At 38.7% G+C, this 15,665-nt stretch overlaps 1 protein-coding gene across 1 annotated transcript in view; it reads left to right on the top strand.

Moving 5' to 3' along the window:
* Positions 1 to 439: 439 nt before the first annotated feature.
* Positions 440 to 15,665, top strand: part of LOC124276390 (leucine-rich repeat-containing protein 71-like) — a 38,949-nt gene continuing 23,723 nt past the window's right edge. Inside the window, exons 1-6 of the mRNA XM_046712032.1 lie at positions 440 to 498; positions 12,310 to 12,422; positions 13,381 to 13,512; positions 14,508 to 14,620; positions 15,204 to 15,215; positions 15,404 to 15,480. Coding sequence (XP_046567988.1) covers positions 455 to 498; positions 12,310 to 12,422; positions 13,381 to 13,512; positions 14,508 to 14,620; positions 15,204 to 15,215; positions 15,404 to 15,480 — 491 coding nt within the window. The 5' untranslated portion in view covers positions 440 to 454. The remainder of the gene's footprint in view (positions 499 to 12,309; positions 12,423 to 13,380; positions 13,513 to 14,507; positions 14,621 to 15,203; positions 15,216 to 15,403; positions 15,481 to 15,665) is intronic.

Consider the following 15,665-nt stretch of genomic DNA (forward strand, 5'->3'; position numbering starts at 1 on the left):
CTTTGACTCTCATTACTAGGCACCCTAGCCTCTTGGACCACGTGTGAAGGAATACTGGGCGTTTGACTCTCATTGCTAGGCACTCTAGCCTCTTGGACCACGTGCAGGAATACTTAATTCTTGACAAAATGCATAAATGCTAGCATTTCCTTAGGTCACAGGGTCAATTACGCGTATTTAGAGACACCCTTTCAACATACTTCTCGTGGCGTCGGATCGATGGAATGTCCAACGAGGCTCAGTAGGAGATAATCACAGAGTAAAATCCTTACCTGGATGTTCTATTGAACACGTGACGCTATAGAGTCTTCACACACGTCACATGCTTATGATACGCTGGTGTACATGCGGTTGAGAGAATATCCGATATCTGTCTGGAGGTTATTGTTACCAGATAATCGGAGGATAGCAACACCTGGCTTTACTATCAGGAGTGGGATTACTCAATATCGTGATGGCATCTGGCGAGAAGCCCAACATGATGTGGACAAAGCTGGGGTAAGTTGTCGAAGATGAAGGGCAGTGTTTAGTGATGTATAAGTGAGTGAGTGAGTGAGTTTTACGCCGCACTCAGCAATATCCCAGCTATATGGCGGCTGTCTGTAAATAATCGAGTTTGGACCAGACAATCCAGTAATCAACAGCATGAACATCAATCTACGCAAATGGGATACGATGACATGTGAAATATTGCAGACTACGTCAAAAGACACTATCCATGCACTCGCTCTGAACGCGAGGCGCAACTTCCGGTAATAGATTTCCGGCGACATGCATGTATACAAGAACCAGTTCTGGTTCCATATTGCGCGACCGCAATATATGACTTCACTAGACTGGACCAAGTGTACTACCACCCTTGGCTGCTTGAATATACCCCTTGTAACAGTGCTATCGACATTGCCGTAAAACCTTGTTTTTCACCGGAAGTACTAAAGTCTCGCAAAGTGCCGTGACCTACTTACGGGCCCTAAATGACCTTGACACAAGAATGGGATCTGTGATGTCAGTAATGTATCAATTTTGAAATCTTTTGTTTGGTGTTTAACGCCGCACTTACCAATTATAGGCTTTGTGACGGCAGTAAATGCTCCAGTCTGGACCACTCCATCCAGTGATGGACATTACGAGCACCGATCTTCTAAACTGCAATAAGAAGACATGCATAAATAATGTCACCGCGTTTGACCTAGCTACCCTCAAATCTCAACAGTCGTCTCTTACGACAAGCATGCTTAAGACCCACTTCATGTTCAGGGGTATTTTGAACATTATTTGAATTGTATCACGACAAGTCACTCTGGCGAGTTGGCCCGAATGAGTGCATGGCAAGGTTGTGAACGTTTAGCTAAACCCTGGACATTGGGTAGGACGCTAGCAGATAGCGGAACCTGATTAGAGCAGGTGAGGCAACTCTCCCTGGGATAGGTGTGCGTTCTTGGAGTGTTGAGCTCCACACACTGGCGATGCTTGGGTAGTCGGAAGAAAACATTTCTAACTCCACTGTTTTCGTGTTAAACTTGCGGTCCGTTTGTCTAGAAGAGAGAACGATGTACTGACAAATTACTTAAAAGTGCTTGTTCGGGCTAGTCCTCCTTACGTTATTGCCCCATCCGCTAAACATGTCAACTTGTCCACATAACAGCATGATAGTTTCTCAAACAACTTGTTTCAGTGATGGGTATAAAATAACAAAACGCAGATATTATTGGTTATACAGAGTATTCCTTGACCCGTACCGTTCTTTACGATTATGAGTTGTTTTGTAATTCATCGGCCTCATTCACAGACAAAACGGGCTGTAGTTAGGACTGAAACGTGTCACCACTCGCCCTTTCCGTAACCTCCAAGAAGACGTCCCTGTCTCGATGCTTGTTATGTGCGAAAATACCACAGACCAATCAGAAAGCGCGTAATGGTTGCGATGCTTTGATAAAAATAATCCGAACTACATAAATCGTTTTTGCATTATGTTATTGTTTAAAAATCATGAAAATATTTATCGCCTTATTGAAAGTATTAAGAACGTAGCTAACAGAATTGTGCTATCTAATGGGAAGTTTTTTTTATCAGAATCATGCGATTGAAGGTGAGAGATTCAAATACACGCACGTGAGTTTTTTACATAACGGTCCAAATGAGTGTATTTCTGCGGGCTTGTGGTGATTGTTCGTGCGCTTCTAACAGTTTTTAAAATGTAATTATAGATCGCTACGACTTTCAAAACAATAATATTATATCTGTATGTAACTCATCAACTTTAATCTTTAACATTGGGCAGACATTTTAATTCTCTGGGAATATTTTAGTCTGACCTTTTTGGTCATTCATATATTTTTCATCGAATTCATTTAAAATTCCACTTGGGGTATGACAGCAAGGTTACGCGTATGTTCAGTTTAAGAAATATTACAAACGTTATTTTTGAGTTTCTGCTTTTTATAAATTATTTGCATATCCAATAAAACAAATCCCATTTCTCATTATTAAACCCTTTCCAGAAATAAAATTGAAAATATAAGGGGAAAATCTGGTAATAATTACGCCAGAATATGTCTTTAACAAATATGTTATTCTCTTTCTTTAAGTTGTACCAAGGAGGTTTAATTCTTTAAAATATATAAGCAAAAACAAAAACAACAATACAATGTATGAGTACTTCGGTGATATTAAGTACCATTGTAATCAAACAAGAATAGAGTTGTCGTTCCTGTTTGAAGTAGTTCTGATGTTCCTACGCCAATATGAAATCCTTCCAGAGGGCACGAGTCGCTATTCTGCTTGTCCCGGAATAACACGAGTTGGTCACGAATGGAGTTGGCCATGGCCGATATCGATGTAGCATTATATTGAGAAGCTGAAATATCGATAATATCAATGCCTGAAAAAGTGATTGATGGCAAAACAATTTAAGAAACAGGGAACCCACGCCACACAGTTAGGGCCATGCTGTCCAAGGAATCCACCTTCGATGACTGGATACCGACAACCTTGTAAATGCACGATCACTAACGCGTGTGCTGCGGATGAATACATCAATGAATGTTCTGTTTTTTAAGCTCTATACTTTTTTATTTAAAATATAATTGATTTATTGAGATCAATCATCAATCTTGTGAAGTTTAATATACTATTCTAAAGATGCGCACCACAGCAAAAAATACCCACCCCCAACACCCACCCCGCCCCCGACCCGCCTATGGTTAGTGTATCCCACTTGCGTTGAACGATGCCCATGATATCAATCACAGGACTGTCTGGTTCAGAATTTTGCTGAGTGCGGCGTAAAAAAATAAATAAAACAAACACGACAAAACCCCACAAATATGATTAAATATACTCATGCCAATAATGGTTGTCACCCCCTCCCCACCCCAAACCCCCACACCCACACCCCACACCCCCTCTCCAATTAAAAGAATTAAAGGGGTGACAACCATTATTGGCATGAGTATAATTGCGACATCTGTTTAACCAGTCGAGTTCACCAGGAGCGAAATAGGAGGGCTGGATTATCGAGGTTTCACTGATACTAATTCTGTCCTCGACACCTCTAAATATACTACCCATCAAAAGTTTAGACTCACTTAAAACATAACTATATGTTATGTATATATATATGGTTACAACGAAGATGAATTTCTCCACTAACTTGAGGAAAACAACTGCAAACCCTAAGCAGATTAACTGCACGAGGATCATGCATCAAACTGCTGAAAAGTATATGCAAATATCGTGCATGTGAACAGCTGCGTTTTGGTGTAAAGTTTTGATAAGAATTCGCCATTTTTAACAGAGTTTCATCATTTATTAAACACATGATAATAATCTTTTCAACGTTATGAATTTGTTTTACAATACATCAGTTCATGTATAAACAGCACCGTTAAACAGTATGGAATTTTTGCAAAATTTAGTTTAGAACAGTTACCTAAAGTAAGAATAGAAGAATAATTTATTTCGGTATATAGGCCATTGGCCCGTGTACAATAAATGCAAAGTGGTATATGATATATAGACAATATGGTTTAAACATATACATAGGTATATATATACATGTCTCTTCTAACATTGGATAGAATTCCTTTTTGATATTGCATGTTTAATAAATAATGAAATTTTTATGAGTAAATTCTTATCTTTGCATGTTAACAACTATGATATTTGCTTAAAACAGATGGACAATTAAATTCTGGTAGGTATTTGCTTCTTAAATTTGCATATGCATCACAGACAAGTACAAAATGCAATTCATCCTCAAAATTATCGCGGTTACACATTTTACATATTTTGCTTAACCCACTGTCATCTTGACATCTTACGTTACATAGGAGAGGCAATTGTTGAATACGTAATAAGCATAAATAACGGCGATATTCCTTTAGATGTACATTAGAAATTTAGTATTCAACATTCAGTAATGACTTTAATGATTTGTAATAAGATAAATGTGCTGATTCATTTATTTTGCTAAACATATTTTGCTTTGCAGAATCTACAAGTCTTTGTTTAAACATAAATACAAAATCATTTACGCTACCAACTTTTTGGCTTACCCACACAAAACCAAATCCATACGTGTTTAACAATATTCTTATATAAGATGCCCAAGTAATTCTGCTACAATCATCAAGCTTTTTCAAAAGAATATAAGATTGCTTGGGGTAACATGTGGCTACATGTACACTAGTGAGTCGAAACTTTTGATGGGGAGTATATATGAAGGCGTATAAATATATACATATAAACATCTTTTGACCCACCGTAATGGCCTGTATGTCGTCAGTTCGCAGGCAAACACCTTTTGTAGAAACAGAGGACATGGTTAATTGTTCCGACGTCAAGTGGCTGATTATAGCTGTGTCGACTTCACACAAAGCGACACAAAGTCTGAGGGATACAGTCGGGTTCAGCTGCTTACAGGGGCTATTGATACCGTTCCATTGATTCCACTTGCTATTCAAAACGGAACAAGCAGATTCATTTACGGCAAATGGAGCGGGATATCTACATTGTCGTTAACATGTGCAGGCCTTGGAGTGGACGTAAACACCCCGTACATGTTAGTTGTATAATCTATGGAACGCTTACTGACTTGAGGGAACCGCTCAAAGAGCGGGTGGAAGCAAAGCGTTAAAGGGGGACTACCAGAATATAGGTTGTTTGTTGTTTAACGTTACACTCTGCCATATTGCAGTTATATGACAGCAGATATTCAAGTCGAGTCTTAGACGAGACTATCCGGTGATTGATATTATGAGCGACAATCCACGCCGTTAGGGCACTATGATGGTCTGGTCACCTGATTCATTAACTTGCCGTGATTAAAGCGCTCGCTCGTCACGCCGAAGACGCACAAGGGTACAATGTATGAAGCCCATTTCTGGTGTTCCCCGCTGTGAAATTGCTAAAAGGGGCATAAATTTAAACTCACTCACTAAGACTGTCTCCGTTGCCTTGTGGTCTGAGTGTGTGCCCCGATAGCGGAAGGTCTCTGGTTCGATTCCCGGACGCGTCACACCAAAATAAGTTATAAGATGGTCCTTGTTGTTTCCGTGTGTGTCACTCGACTTTGATTGAGTGAGTGAGTGAGTTTAGTTTTACGCCGCTTTAAGCAATATTCCAGCAATATCACGGCGGGGGACAACAGAAATGGGCTTCACACATTACATCCATGTGGGGAATCGAACCCGGGTCTTCGGTGTGACGAGCGAACGCTTTAACCACTAGGCTACCCCACCGCCCCACACTCGACCTTGAGGGGATACAACCATTGCATGATCGCCACGGAGTCGAATACGATGTCTGAGCCGGGTATCCATGTTGTAGGCTCAACCGACATTAGTCCTCACAAGTGCACATACGCACACACGCACGCACGCACGCAATGGGGGCTGAAATGAAATGCACAAGAAATAGTTGATCGATGTTGGCGTGTTTGATACAGGCATCACAGGTGTTGTTAGTGAGTGAGTGAGTGAGTATGGTTCCGCTTTTAGCAATATTCCAGAAATATCACGGCCAGGACACCAGAAAAGAGCTTCACATTGTACCCTTGTGGGCAATCGAACCCGGGTCTTTGGCTCTTTAACCACTAGGTTACCCCACCGCCCCTTGTTTTTTGGTAAGCGTTTTGACGATTGTTTTCAGTCTTGTATTTCCTGGCAACGTTATTTATTTATTTATTTATTTGTTTGTTTGTTTATTTGTTTGTGTGTTTGATTGTTTGTTTATTCTCAAATCCAGTTTTCAAGTGTATACTTTAATGTGCCAGGCAGTTTAGCTTTAATATTGCTAAGTAAGACTCTAAACAACAAACAAACAAAACAAACATGCCTATTCTACCAGCCCGAAGTTGTGTCGCTCGAACCTTTGATATGTGTAAAAGACCTCACTGTCTGTAAAAGGCCTCACTGTCTGTAAAAGGCCTCACTGTGTATGAAGGTCCGGCAGTGGGTCTTTGATACACTAGGCATTCAGCCGGTCTGACAGTCATAGAGCTCGGACAGAGAAGGGTGGCTTTAGACACAATCCACCCTGCATACCACGGTGACAGCTAGGTGAAATATAGGCCCGACCGCTGACATGGAGGGAGGGAGACGCGTCAGTTTCATCGACAATATCGCCGAAATGGGTCTCAGTAGTCTCTCGATCGCCGCCAAGAGATTCAAGAAGAAGGGAGCTAAAGATGAGGAGGGGGGATATCGCCAGCTCGCGCTCTTGGGGTAGGTGTTAAAAACCGCAGTATTAATCTGTCCAAACAGACGTATTTAGGTGAATGGTTGGAATATTCCCAGACACTGGCGGCTTAAACATGTTGATTCTGACATCCATTTTATACTTAACGATCGGAATTAATCAAGAAATGTAATCATCGAAAGACGAAGGCACGGTTACCATTGGCTTGTGGGTTTCATCTTGGCTTTACACTCCAGGGAAACCTTGATGTTACCACATACTTTGCTGGATATTTGAGGCGCACTGAAAGAAAAGGGAACTTAATATTTGTGACTACCCTTAAGCATGTATGATATCACATCTTCTAAGTACCACTTAAATATATCATAATACGAAGATTACTTTCACAAATACTCAAATATTTGTATTTTACAGAATTGATAAATGTATCGACATTTGAAACACTCAGGCTATGACCTTTTACTACACAAAGTAATTATTCAAGTTTGAATGTATGATTACAATGATATAAGCATTTATTGTGACGAACTGAAGCCACTAACAAACATAAGCAAATATAAAGTCCGACATTACGAATAAATTGTTTCACACAACAAATATAAAGTCCGACACTACGAATATATTGTTTCACACAACAAATATAAAGTCCGATCGACCTCACGTATATATACTCATGCCAATAATGGTTGTCACCCCCCTCAACCCCCCACCTAAAACCCCCACCCCAATAAAAAAAATTGAAGGTGGTGACAACCATTATTGGCATGAGTATAAACTCACGGGCGAAAGAAACGTCTACAAAATGATTTTTTAATCTTTTATCGTACAATAACTGATTATTCATGTCTGTAGTTTACACTTTCATCATTCAGAATGTTGTAAATCCATTACTTTTCCACATATGATTGTTAAATTTGCAATGTCTGAGTTTGTTGTTTTGTGACATGTTAAGCAAGCGAGGTGACGTTTCTTTCGCCCGTGAGTTTATATATTCGTGAGGTCGATCTGACTTTATATTTGTTGTGTGAAAGGATTTATTCGTAGTGTCGGACTTTATATTTGTTGTGTGGAACGATTTATTTGTAGTGTCGGACTTTATATTTGTTGTGTGGAACGATTTATTGGTAGTGTCGGACTTTATATTTGTTGTGTGGAGCGATTTATTTGTAGTGTCGGACCTTATATTTGTTGTGTGGAACGATATATTTGTAGTGTCGGACTTTATATTTGTTGTGTGGAACGATTTGTTTGTAGTGTCGGACCTTATATTTGTTGTGTGGAACGATTTGTTTGTAGTGTCGGACTTTATATTTGTTGTGTGGAACGATTTGTTTGTAGTGTCGGACTTTATATTTGTTGTGTGGAACGATTTGTTTGTAGTGTCGGACTTTATATTTGTTGTGTGGAACGATTTATTTGTAGTGTCGGACTTTATATTTGTTGTGTGGAACAATTTATTTGTAGTGTCGGACTTTATATTTGATGTGTGGAACGATTTATTCGTTGTGTCGGACTTTATATTTGTTGTGTGGAACAATTTATTCGTTGTGTCGGACTTTATATTTGTTGTGTGGAACGATTTGTTTGTAGTGTCGGACTTTATATTTGTTGTGTGGAACGATTTATTTGTAGTGTCGGACCTTATATTTGTTGTGTGGAACGATTTATTCGTTGTGTAGGACTTTATATTTGTTGTGTGGAACAATTTATTCGTTGTGTCGGACTTTATATTTGTTGTGTGGAACGATTTGTTTGTAGTGTCGGACTTTATATTTGTTGTGTGGAACGATTTATTCGTTGTGTCGGACTTTATATTTGTTGTGTGGAACGATTTATTTGTAGTGTCGGACTTTATATTTGTTGTGTGGAACGATTTATTTGTAGTGTCGGACTTTATATTTGTTGTGTGGAACGATTTGTTTGTAGTGTCGGACTTTATATTTGTTGTGTGGAACGATTTATTTGTAGTGTCGGACTTTATATTTGTTGTGTGGAACGATTTGTTTGTAGTGTCGGACTTTATATTTGTTGTGTGGAACGATTTGTTTGTAGTGTCGGACTTTATATTTGTTGTGTGGAACGATTTATTTGTAGTGTCGGACTTTATATTTGTTGTGTGGAACGATTTGTTTGTAGTGTCGGACTTTATATTTGTTGTGTGGAACGATTTGTTTGTAGTGTCGGACTTTATATTTGTTGTGTGGAACGATTTATTTGTAGTGTCGGACTTTATATTTGTTGTGTGGAACAATGCGTTTTAGGTGGTGTGGGACTATGTATTCGAATTTGGGACGTTGGAATAGCCCTCTGGTTAAAGCGTTTGCTCGTTACATCGACGACGCGGGTTCGATCGATTCCCCATATGGGTACAATGTGTGAAACCCATTTCTGGTGTCCCCCGCCGTGATGTTGCTGGAATATTGCTCGAAGCGGCGTATTCGAAGACTTTATATTTGTATGGAACTATGTGTTAGTGTCGGACTATACTCTGGGTATGTTTGGTAAATGGGTGCTTTGTTTGGAACTAATTATACTTTATTAGATGGAGGCAAAGCAGAATTATTCTTTTGCAAATTCACATTTTTCAACGAGCTAGATACACAGTAACATCCTTGGAGCGTCAGTTATGAACATAATTGTGTATTGTTGTAAAAAAAGATTTGTTTCCCCATAGTAAAGGTTCCGTTGGAACTTTTCATTCCAATATTTGTTTCTGTAATAGTGCATGCGGAACAATTATTTCGTTCCGTGTACAGAGAATTTATTCCGGGTAAATAGGAACTTTCACACACATCCTAAAGTGTCTAAAAGAAGGTTTTGTTTGTTGGGGTGGTCTAAAAATTGGGGCGCGTGGGGAACAGAAAATAAAATAGGATTTTTCCTACGGTATTTGTTCCATATGGAACAAATCATGTGGCTATCAAGGAGCAATTATCATGTGTGAAAGTTCCTTACATTTTTTATGAAAATAGATTCCTCAGAATGCGAACTGATGATTCTAAATGAATCTTGTGTTAAAAAGAGTTCACAGTCATTATGTAACCAAGTTACCTTCATTAATCAGGTTACAGTCAATATGTAACCATGTTACAGTCAGTAGCCAGGTTACAGTCAATATGTAACCAGGTTACAGTCAGTAGCCAGATTACAGCCAATATGTAACCAGGGTACAGTCAGTAGCCAGATTACAGCCAATATGTAACCAAGTTACAGTCAGTAGCCAGGTTACAGTCAATATGTAACAAAGTTACAGTCAGTAAACAGGTTACAGTCAACATGTAACCAAGTTACCTTCATTAATCAGGTTACAGCCAATATGTAACCAAGTTACCTTCATTTATCAGATTACAGTCAATATGTAACCAGGTTACAGTCAGTAGCCAGGTTACAGTCAATATGTAACCAAGTTACAGTCAGTCAGTAGCCAGGTTACAGTCAATATGTAACCAGGTTACAGTCAGTAGCCAGGTAACAGTCAATATGCAACCAAGTTACAGTTAGTCAGTAGCCAGGTTACAGTCAATATGTAACCAAGTTACAGTCAGTAGCCAGGTTACAGTCAATATGTAACCAAGTTACAGTCAGTAGCCAGGTTACAGTCAATATGTAACAAAGTTACAGTCAGTAGCCAGGTTACAGTCAATATGTAACACAGTTACAGTCAGTAGCCAGATTACAGTCAATATGCAACCAAGTTACAGTTAGTCAGTAGCCAGGTTACAGTCAATATGTAACAAAGTTACAATCAGTAGCCAGATTAGAGTCAATATGTAACCAATTTAAGTTACAGTCAGTATCCAGGTTAGTAAACATGTAACCAAGTTACAGTCAGTCAGTATCCAGGTTACAGTCAATATGTAAGCAAGTTACAGTCAGTGGCAAAGTTACAGTTAATATATAATCAAGTTACTGTTAGTCAGTAGCCAGGTTAGTGAACATGTAAATAAGTTACAGTTAGTATCCATGTTACAGTCAACATGTAACCAAGTTACAGTCAGTATCCAGGTTACAGTCAACATGTAACCAAGTTAATTAGTCAGTCAGTATCCAGGTTACAGTCAACATGTAACCAAGTTAATTAGTCAGTCAGTATCCAGGTTACAGTCAACATGTAACCAAGTTAAGTTAGTAATCAAATTACAGTCAACATGTTAAGTTACATTCAGTCTGTAGCCAGGTTACAGTCAGTATGTAACCAAGTTGAAGTTAGTAGACATCCCGGATGTTGACAAGTTGGATGAGTCCATTTTGCATTCAATAATGACTGGAATAGATTAGGCCTATGGTATTTGTACCTGTTCGATGGAATATTTGCCGTATGTGCGGATTTTTTATTCGTGTCATCCATTCTCTATTTCACGGCATTTATTCCGAACCGGAACATTTACTACTCGGAACTAAATCATTTTTACATTGTTACATGGAATCTAGTTAAATGGGCAAAAGGGCCGAGAAGTGCCAAGTATAGGTTGATGAAAAAGTCAAATGGGCCGTAGTGAAAGTCAAATGGGCCGTGACAAAATGTCACAAGGGCCTTATTCTTAGTTATATGGGCAGAAAAAAACCAAAAGTTTACAAATGTTTTTTTCTCCATTTTTCATTGATATATATAACACTAAAGAAATATCATAACAATATCAATAGCATCCTCAGCTATGGACCTGGCAGACTTGAACAGGTCTATATATGTTGCAGCCCTCACTTGTTACATATACGTCATTAATTTTACGTGTCTGTTAATCTTTTAATTTATTCAGTCATTTTCTTATTCACACTGATTCCCTTTGTGTTTAAGATATAAAAAACGCGAACCAAACCGTGAAACGTGGCATAGAAAAGACTGCGCCCGTGTTTGAAATGTGTGCCAAGGGAGACCACTCTTATTCAGTTGCTAGGCTCGCTAATCACTTGGCGTAGTAATAATATCTCTATTTTGAGATGGCTCTCTAACATGTCAGTTTATCTTCAAGGATGATCGTACATTGTTTTGATCTTTGGAACGATATGGATGTCTCTGGTACAAGTCCAAAAGCGGAGCACTGGATTAATATAGATGAACTATTTCTACTCCGCTTACTTCCGGTAAATGCAATTCGGTGAACGATTGTTTACAAATGGTTGCAGATGGAAAGAGGAGGAAAGCAGTGAACGAAGTAGTTTCCTCATATTATGTGTGTCATGTTTGTTTGTATGCATATGATATTTTCGACAGATGACGGCATAATATTCTCGTGTATGTCAGGCTAGACAGTGTTGGCCATCTGTTGAGAAATTGCAGTTAATCATGTCATCATCCTTTCGAATTTCGGCATTACATTTCATGAAATCAGATCTGTTATTAACGACGGCAATTGACAAGCAGATATAGCCAACATGTCACCACCAGTCGCCAGATGTATGCTGCATAGTATTAAAAGTTATCAAATATCCCATGTTGTCTGGTGTCTAGTGTTTTCAAAATTCTCATAAGGCACAAAACACGAAACCGAGATGATTTGGAATTTTGACTATTATGCAAGTGTCAGGTTTCGCCTTACTTTGTGTCAAACAGACTGTTATATTGAGTTAGAATGATTCATTCCACTATTATCATGATTTTTATTATTTCAGCATCGCAGCAAGAATCAAAATGGGTCGCAAGGGTGACAAGACTTTAGGCAAAGACAAGAACCAGTCATCATCAAGTCAAGATGCCCAAGACGAGGATTCCAACAAAACCCCAGGTTTGTAATAATAGCAATACCTTTTGGCTCTGTAAATAGGATTTAGAATTGGTGACTGACATAGGTCAGACAGACAGAAAGTTATAATTTTAGTATTGTTATTTAGGGCTAAGCATAGCTTCTCAAACCCGATCATGCTATCAATAGTATCATTACCTTTGCTTAACACTGACACTCCACATGTTCAGTATTATGGAAAACCTGAATTTATTTTGAGATGCTCTCCTTGACATCAAGATAACAATGAAGGTTTGTAGAAAGAGGTACATAATATCCTTATATGGAGAAGAAAGTTGGACATATTAACAACTTGATCATTGTCTTTAATCAGAATTCAGAAGTGGACCTGAGAATCACCTCCTTTTCTATATTAGAAATTTGAAGATAATTTCCTTTTGCTGTTATGTTGGTCAAAATTAGTAAACAGGTGCTTTTGTGTTTACTGGTTATATTGATATGTTTTTTTTAATTGTTTTATATTTATCAATTTAAGATAATATAAGTAGTTTCAAGATATGTTTATTGTAATTTGATAATTTTGACTGAATACTGTTCGACAGGTTAGCAACTTGATGGATAACTTTAATTAGATTTCAGACCTGGAGCTTGACGAATCATGTCCTTTTAGTTTTAAGCATCTCTGAGACAGAAGCAGAACATTGATTGCCTCTTCACAACAGGACCAAATCCAATTTGTGTTTGGTATAATATATCAGAGGTTATTCATATCCATTATTACTGATGTATTATGTCCAGCTTGCAGTAAAAATAGCCTAATCGTTGAGTCCTGGATTCAATTCTCCTTATGGATACTATATATGAAAACATTCCCATTGTCTACTCATATGACAATGGAGGAGGGAAGGAAATCTCTTAGTGACAGGTTTGGTCCTCAAGTTAATTTTTTCAATCTTGACTGCAACAGGATCACAAAGTATTGGACTCATGTTTGTTTCAGAGCCATACAACTGCTCCGGGCTGTTCCAGTCCGACTTTGCTGAGTTGTGTCATAGGCAAGACATGACATTTGTCCCACAGATAGTTCCACGCCCGCGGCCGCCGGCGCCATCTCCCAGTCAGGTTGCGGAAGGTAAACCAGAGAAGGGAAGGGATAAAAACAAACAAGTCAGTGCCCCGGAACCAGACCCGGAACCTTTGTTAGACGAGGATGGTGGTAAACGTTTATTTGTTTCTTTTCGTTTCTTCTCATCTGCTTATTTCTAGTATTAAAGAGAAAACCCAGTTCTATTACTTTCTTTATCTGTTTGTTTGAGGACCATCAGGGATGCAGATCGCATCGCTTGTCCAAGGGGCTGTTTTCAGTTATTTTCAATCATTACTTTTTTTTCCTTCTTTTAGTGTGGTTTTTGATTGTGTATGCTTAGTCATTTAATTATTTTATAAAGTCTTATTTAAATCTTATTTCATATATTTATGATCATATTGTGTTGTTGCTTTTTCCTTTTTTATACCTTTAAACTACCAGTCCTCAAATAAGGGTTGAATATGATGTGTTATTAAGTACACAGTGTTCAAAACTAAGGGTGTCCTTGAGGTTTACATCTGTTGAATCGAATATGAGGTCTTCTCCGTTTGAATCATGTATCATGCCTTTATGTATTGAATCATACAAGAAGCTTGTTCCTATTAATTTTTGGCATCAGCCTTAATGATCAATTAATTCATTTTCATTTTCAAAAATTCCAATTGAAACCAGTTGATAAAACCAACATCATTTCAACTGACAATGACATTTCAGTTAACATTATTAACATTCATTTAACAGCATATTAAAGCCATGTTTTACTGGACATGGAGGGATGCTGTGTAGTGATGTTGTTCCGCAGCAGCTTGTCATAAGAGGCGACTAAATACATGGAGTGGTCAGACTGACTTGGTTGACACATGTCATCATGTCCTGATTGCATGGATTGTTGCTCGTGATGCCAATCACTGGATTGTCAGGTCCAGACTCGAATATTTACGGACCGCTGTGATATGAGTGGAATATTGCTAAGTGCAGTACAAAAAACAAACAAAAAAGGTTGTGTAACTGTCACTGAATTCCTGATTGCTTGCTACCAGAGCCAGTGGAGCCTCCTCCCAAGACGTACACTGTGAAGGACAAGTTTGAGTACTTCAAGCCATCGATACAGGTGGAGATGGACAACCCTGACAAGCTGGACACTGTCACTGAAATATACATTAAGTGGTGGTGTGGACACTGTCATATGTGGACACTGGTCATTGAAATATACATCCGTGGTGGGTATATGTGAACACTGTCACTGAAATATACATCTGTGGTGGTCACTGAAATATACATCTGTGGTGGGTATATGTGGACACTGTCACTGAAATATACATCTGTGGTGGGTATATGTGAACACTGTCACTGAAATATACATCTGTGGTGGGTATATGTGGACATCTGTGGTGGGTATATGTCACTGAAATATACATCTGTGGTGGGTATATGTGAACACTGTCATTGAAATATACATCTGTGGTGGGTATATGTGAAAACTGTCACTGAAATATACATCTGTGGTGGGTATATGTGGACACTGTCACTGAAATATACATCTGTGGTGGGTATATGTGGACACTCACTGAAATATACATCTGTGGTGGGTATATGTGGACACTATCACTGAAATATACATCTGTGGTGGGTGTATGTGAACACTGTCACTGAAATATACATCCGTGGTGGGTATATGTGGACACTGTCACTGAAATATACAATCGTGGTGGGTATATGTGGACACTGTTACTGAAATATACATTCATATATGTTAACATGACCGGGAAATAGAGTGAATTCATTAGTATACATGGACACTAAAATAACAGGCTGTATGTACAGTTGATGGGGAGAGTAGCCCGTCAGTAGATGTCATGTTAGCAAGCTCTAATGCAGGGTGTGTATGAAGGAGGCTGCATGGGACAAGGGAAGTAACCCATGGTTTCTGTTTCCAGGTTGGAAGGTTGACGAGTGTATGATGAACATATTCAAACAGTGCTGGCCGGCCATGGAGAGGCTACATACAATCAAGTGAGTTGGTTATTTAAACATTTTACTGAAATTGGAAAATGTGTTATCAAATAGCTGTCACCATGGAGCTGGTGACTAAAGGACCATTCATAATTTATGGCTAAGGGGGGCTGTGATTGTTATTTTTGTGGAGAAGCATGTCCCCCCTAAACTTTATGTACAAAGTAAGTAAGCTGGTTTGAATG

The sequence above is a fragment of the Haliotis rubra genome, unplaced genomic scaffold (assembly GCF_003918875.1).
Source record: "Haliotis rubra isolate DU_JTF1 unplaced genomic scaffold, ASM391887v1 Scf2089, whole genome shotgun sequence".
Taxonomy (NCBI): domain Eukaryota; kingdom Metazoa; phylum Mollusca; class Gastropoda; order Lepetellida; family Haliotidae; genus Haliotis; species Haliotis rubra.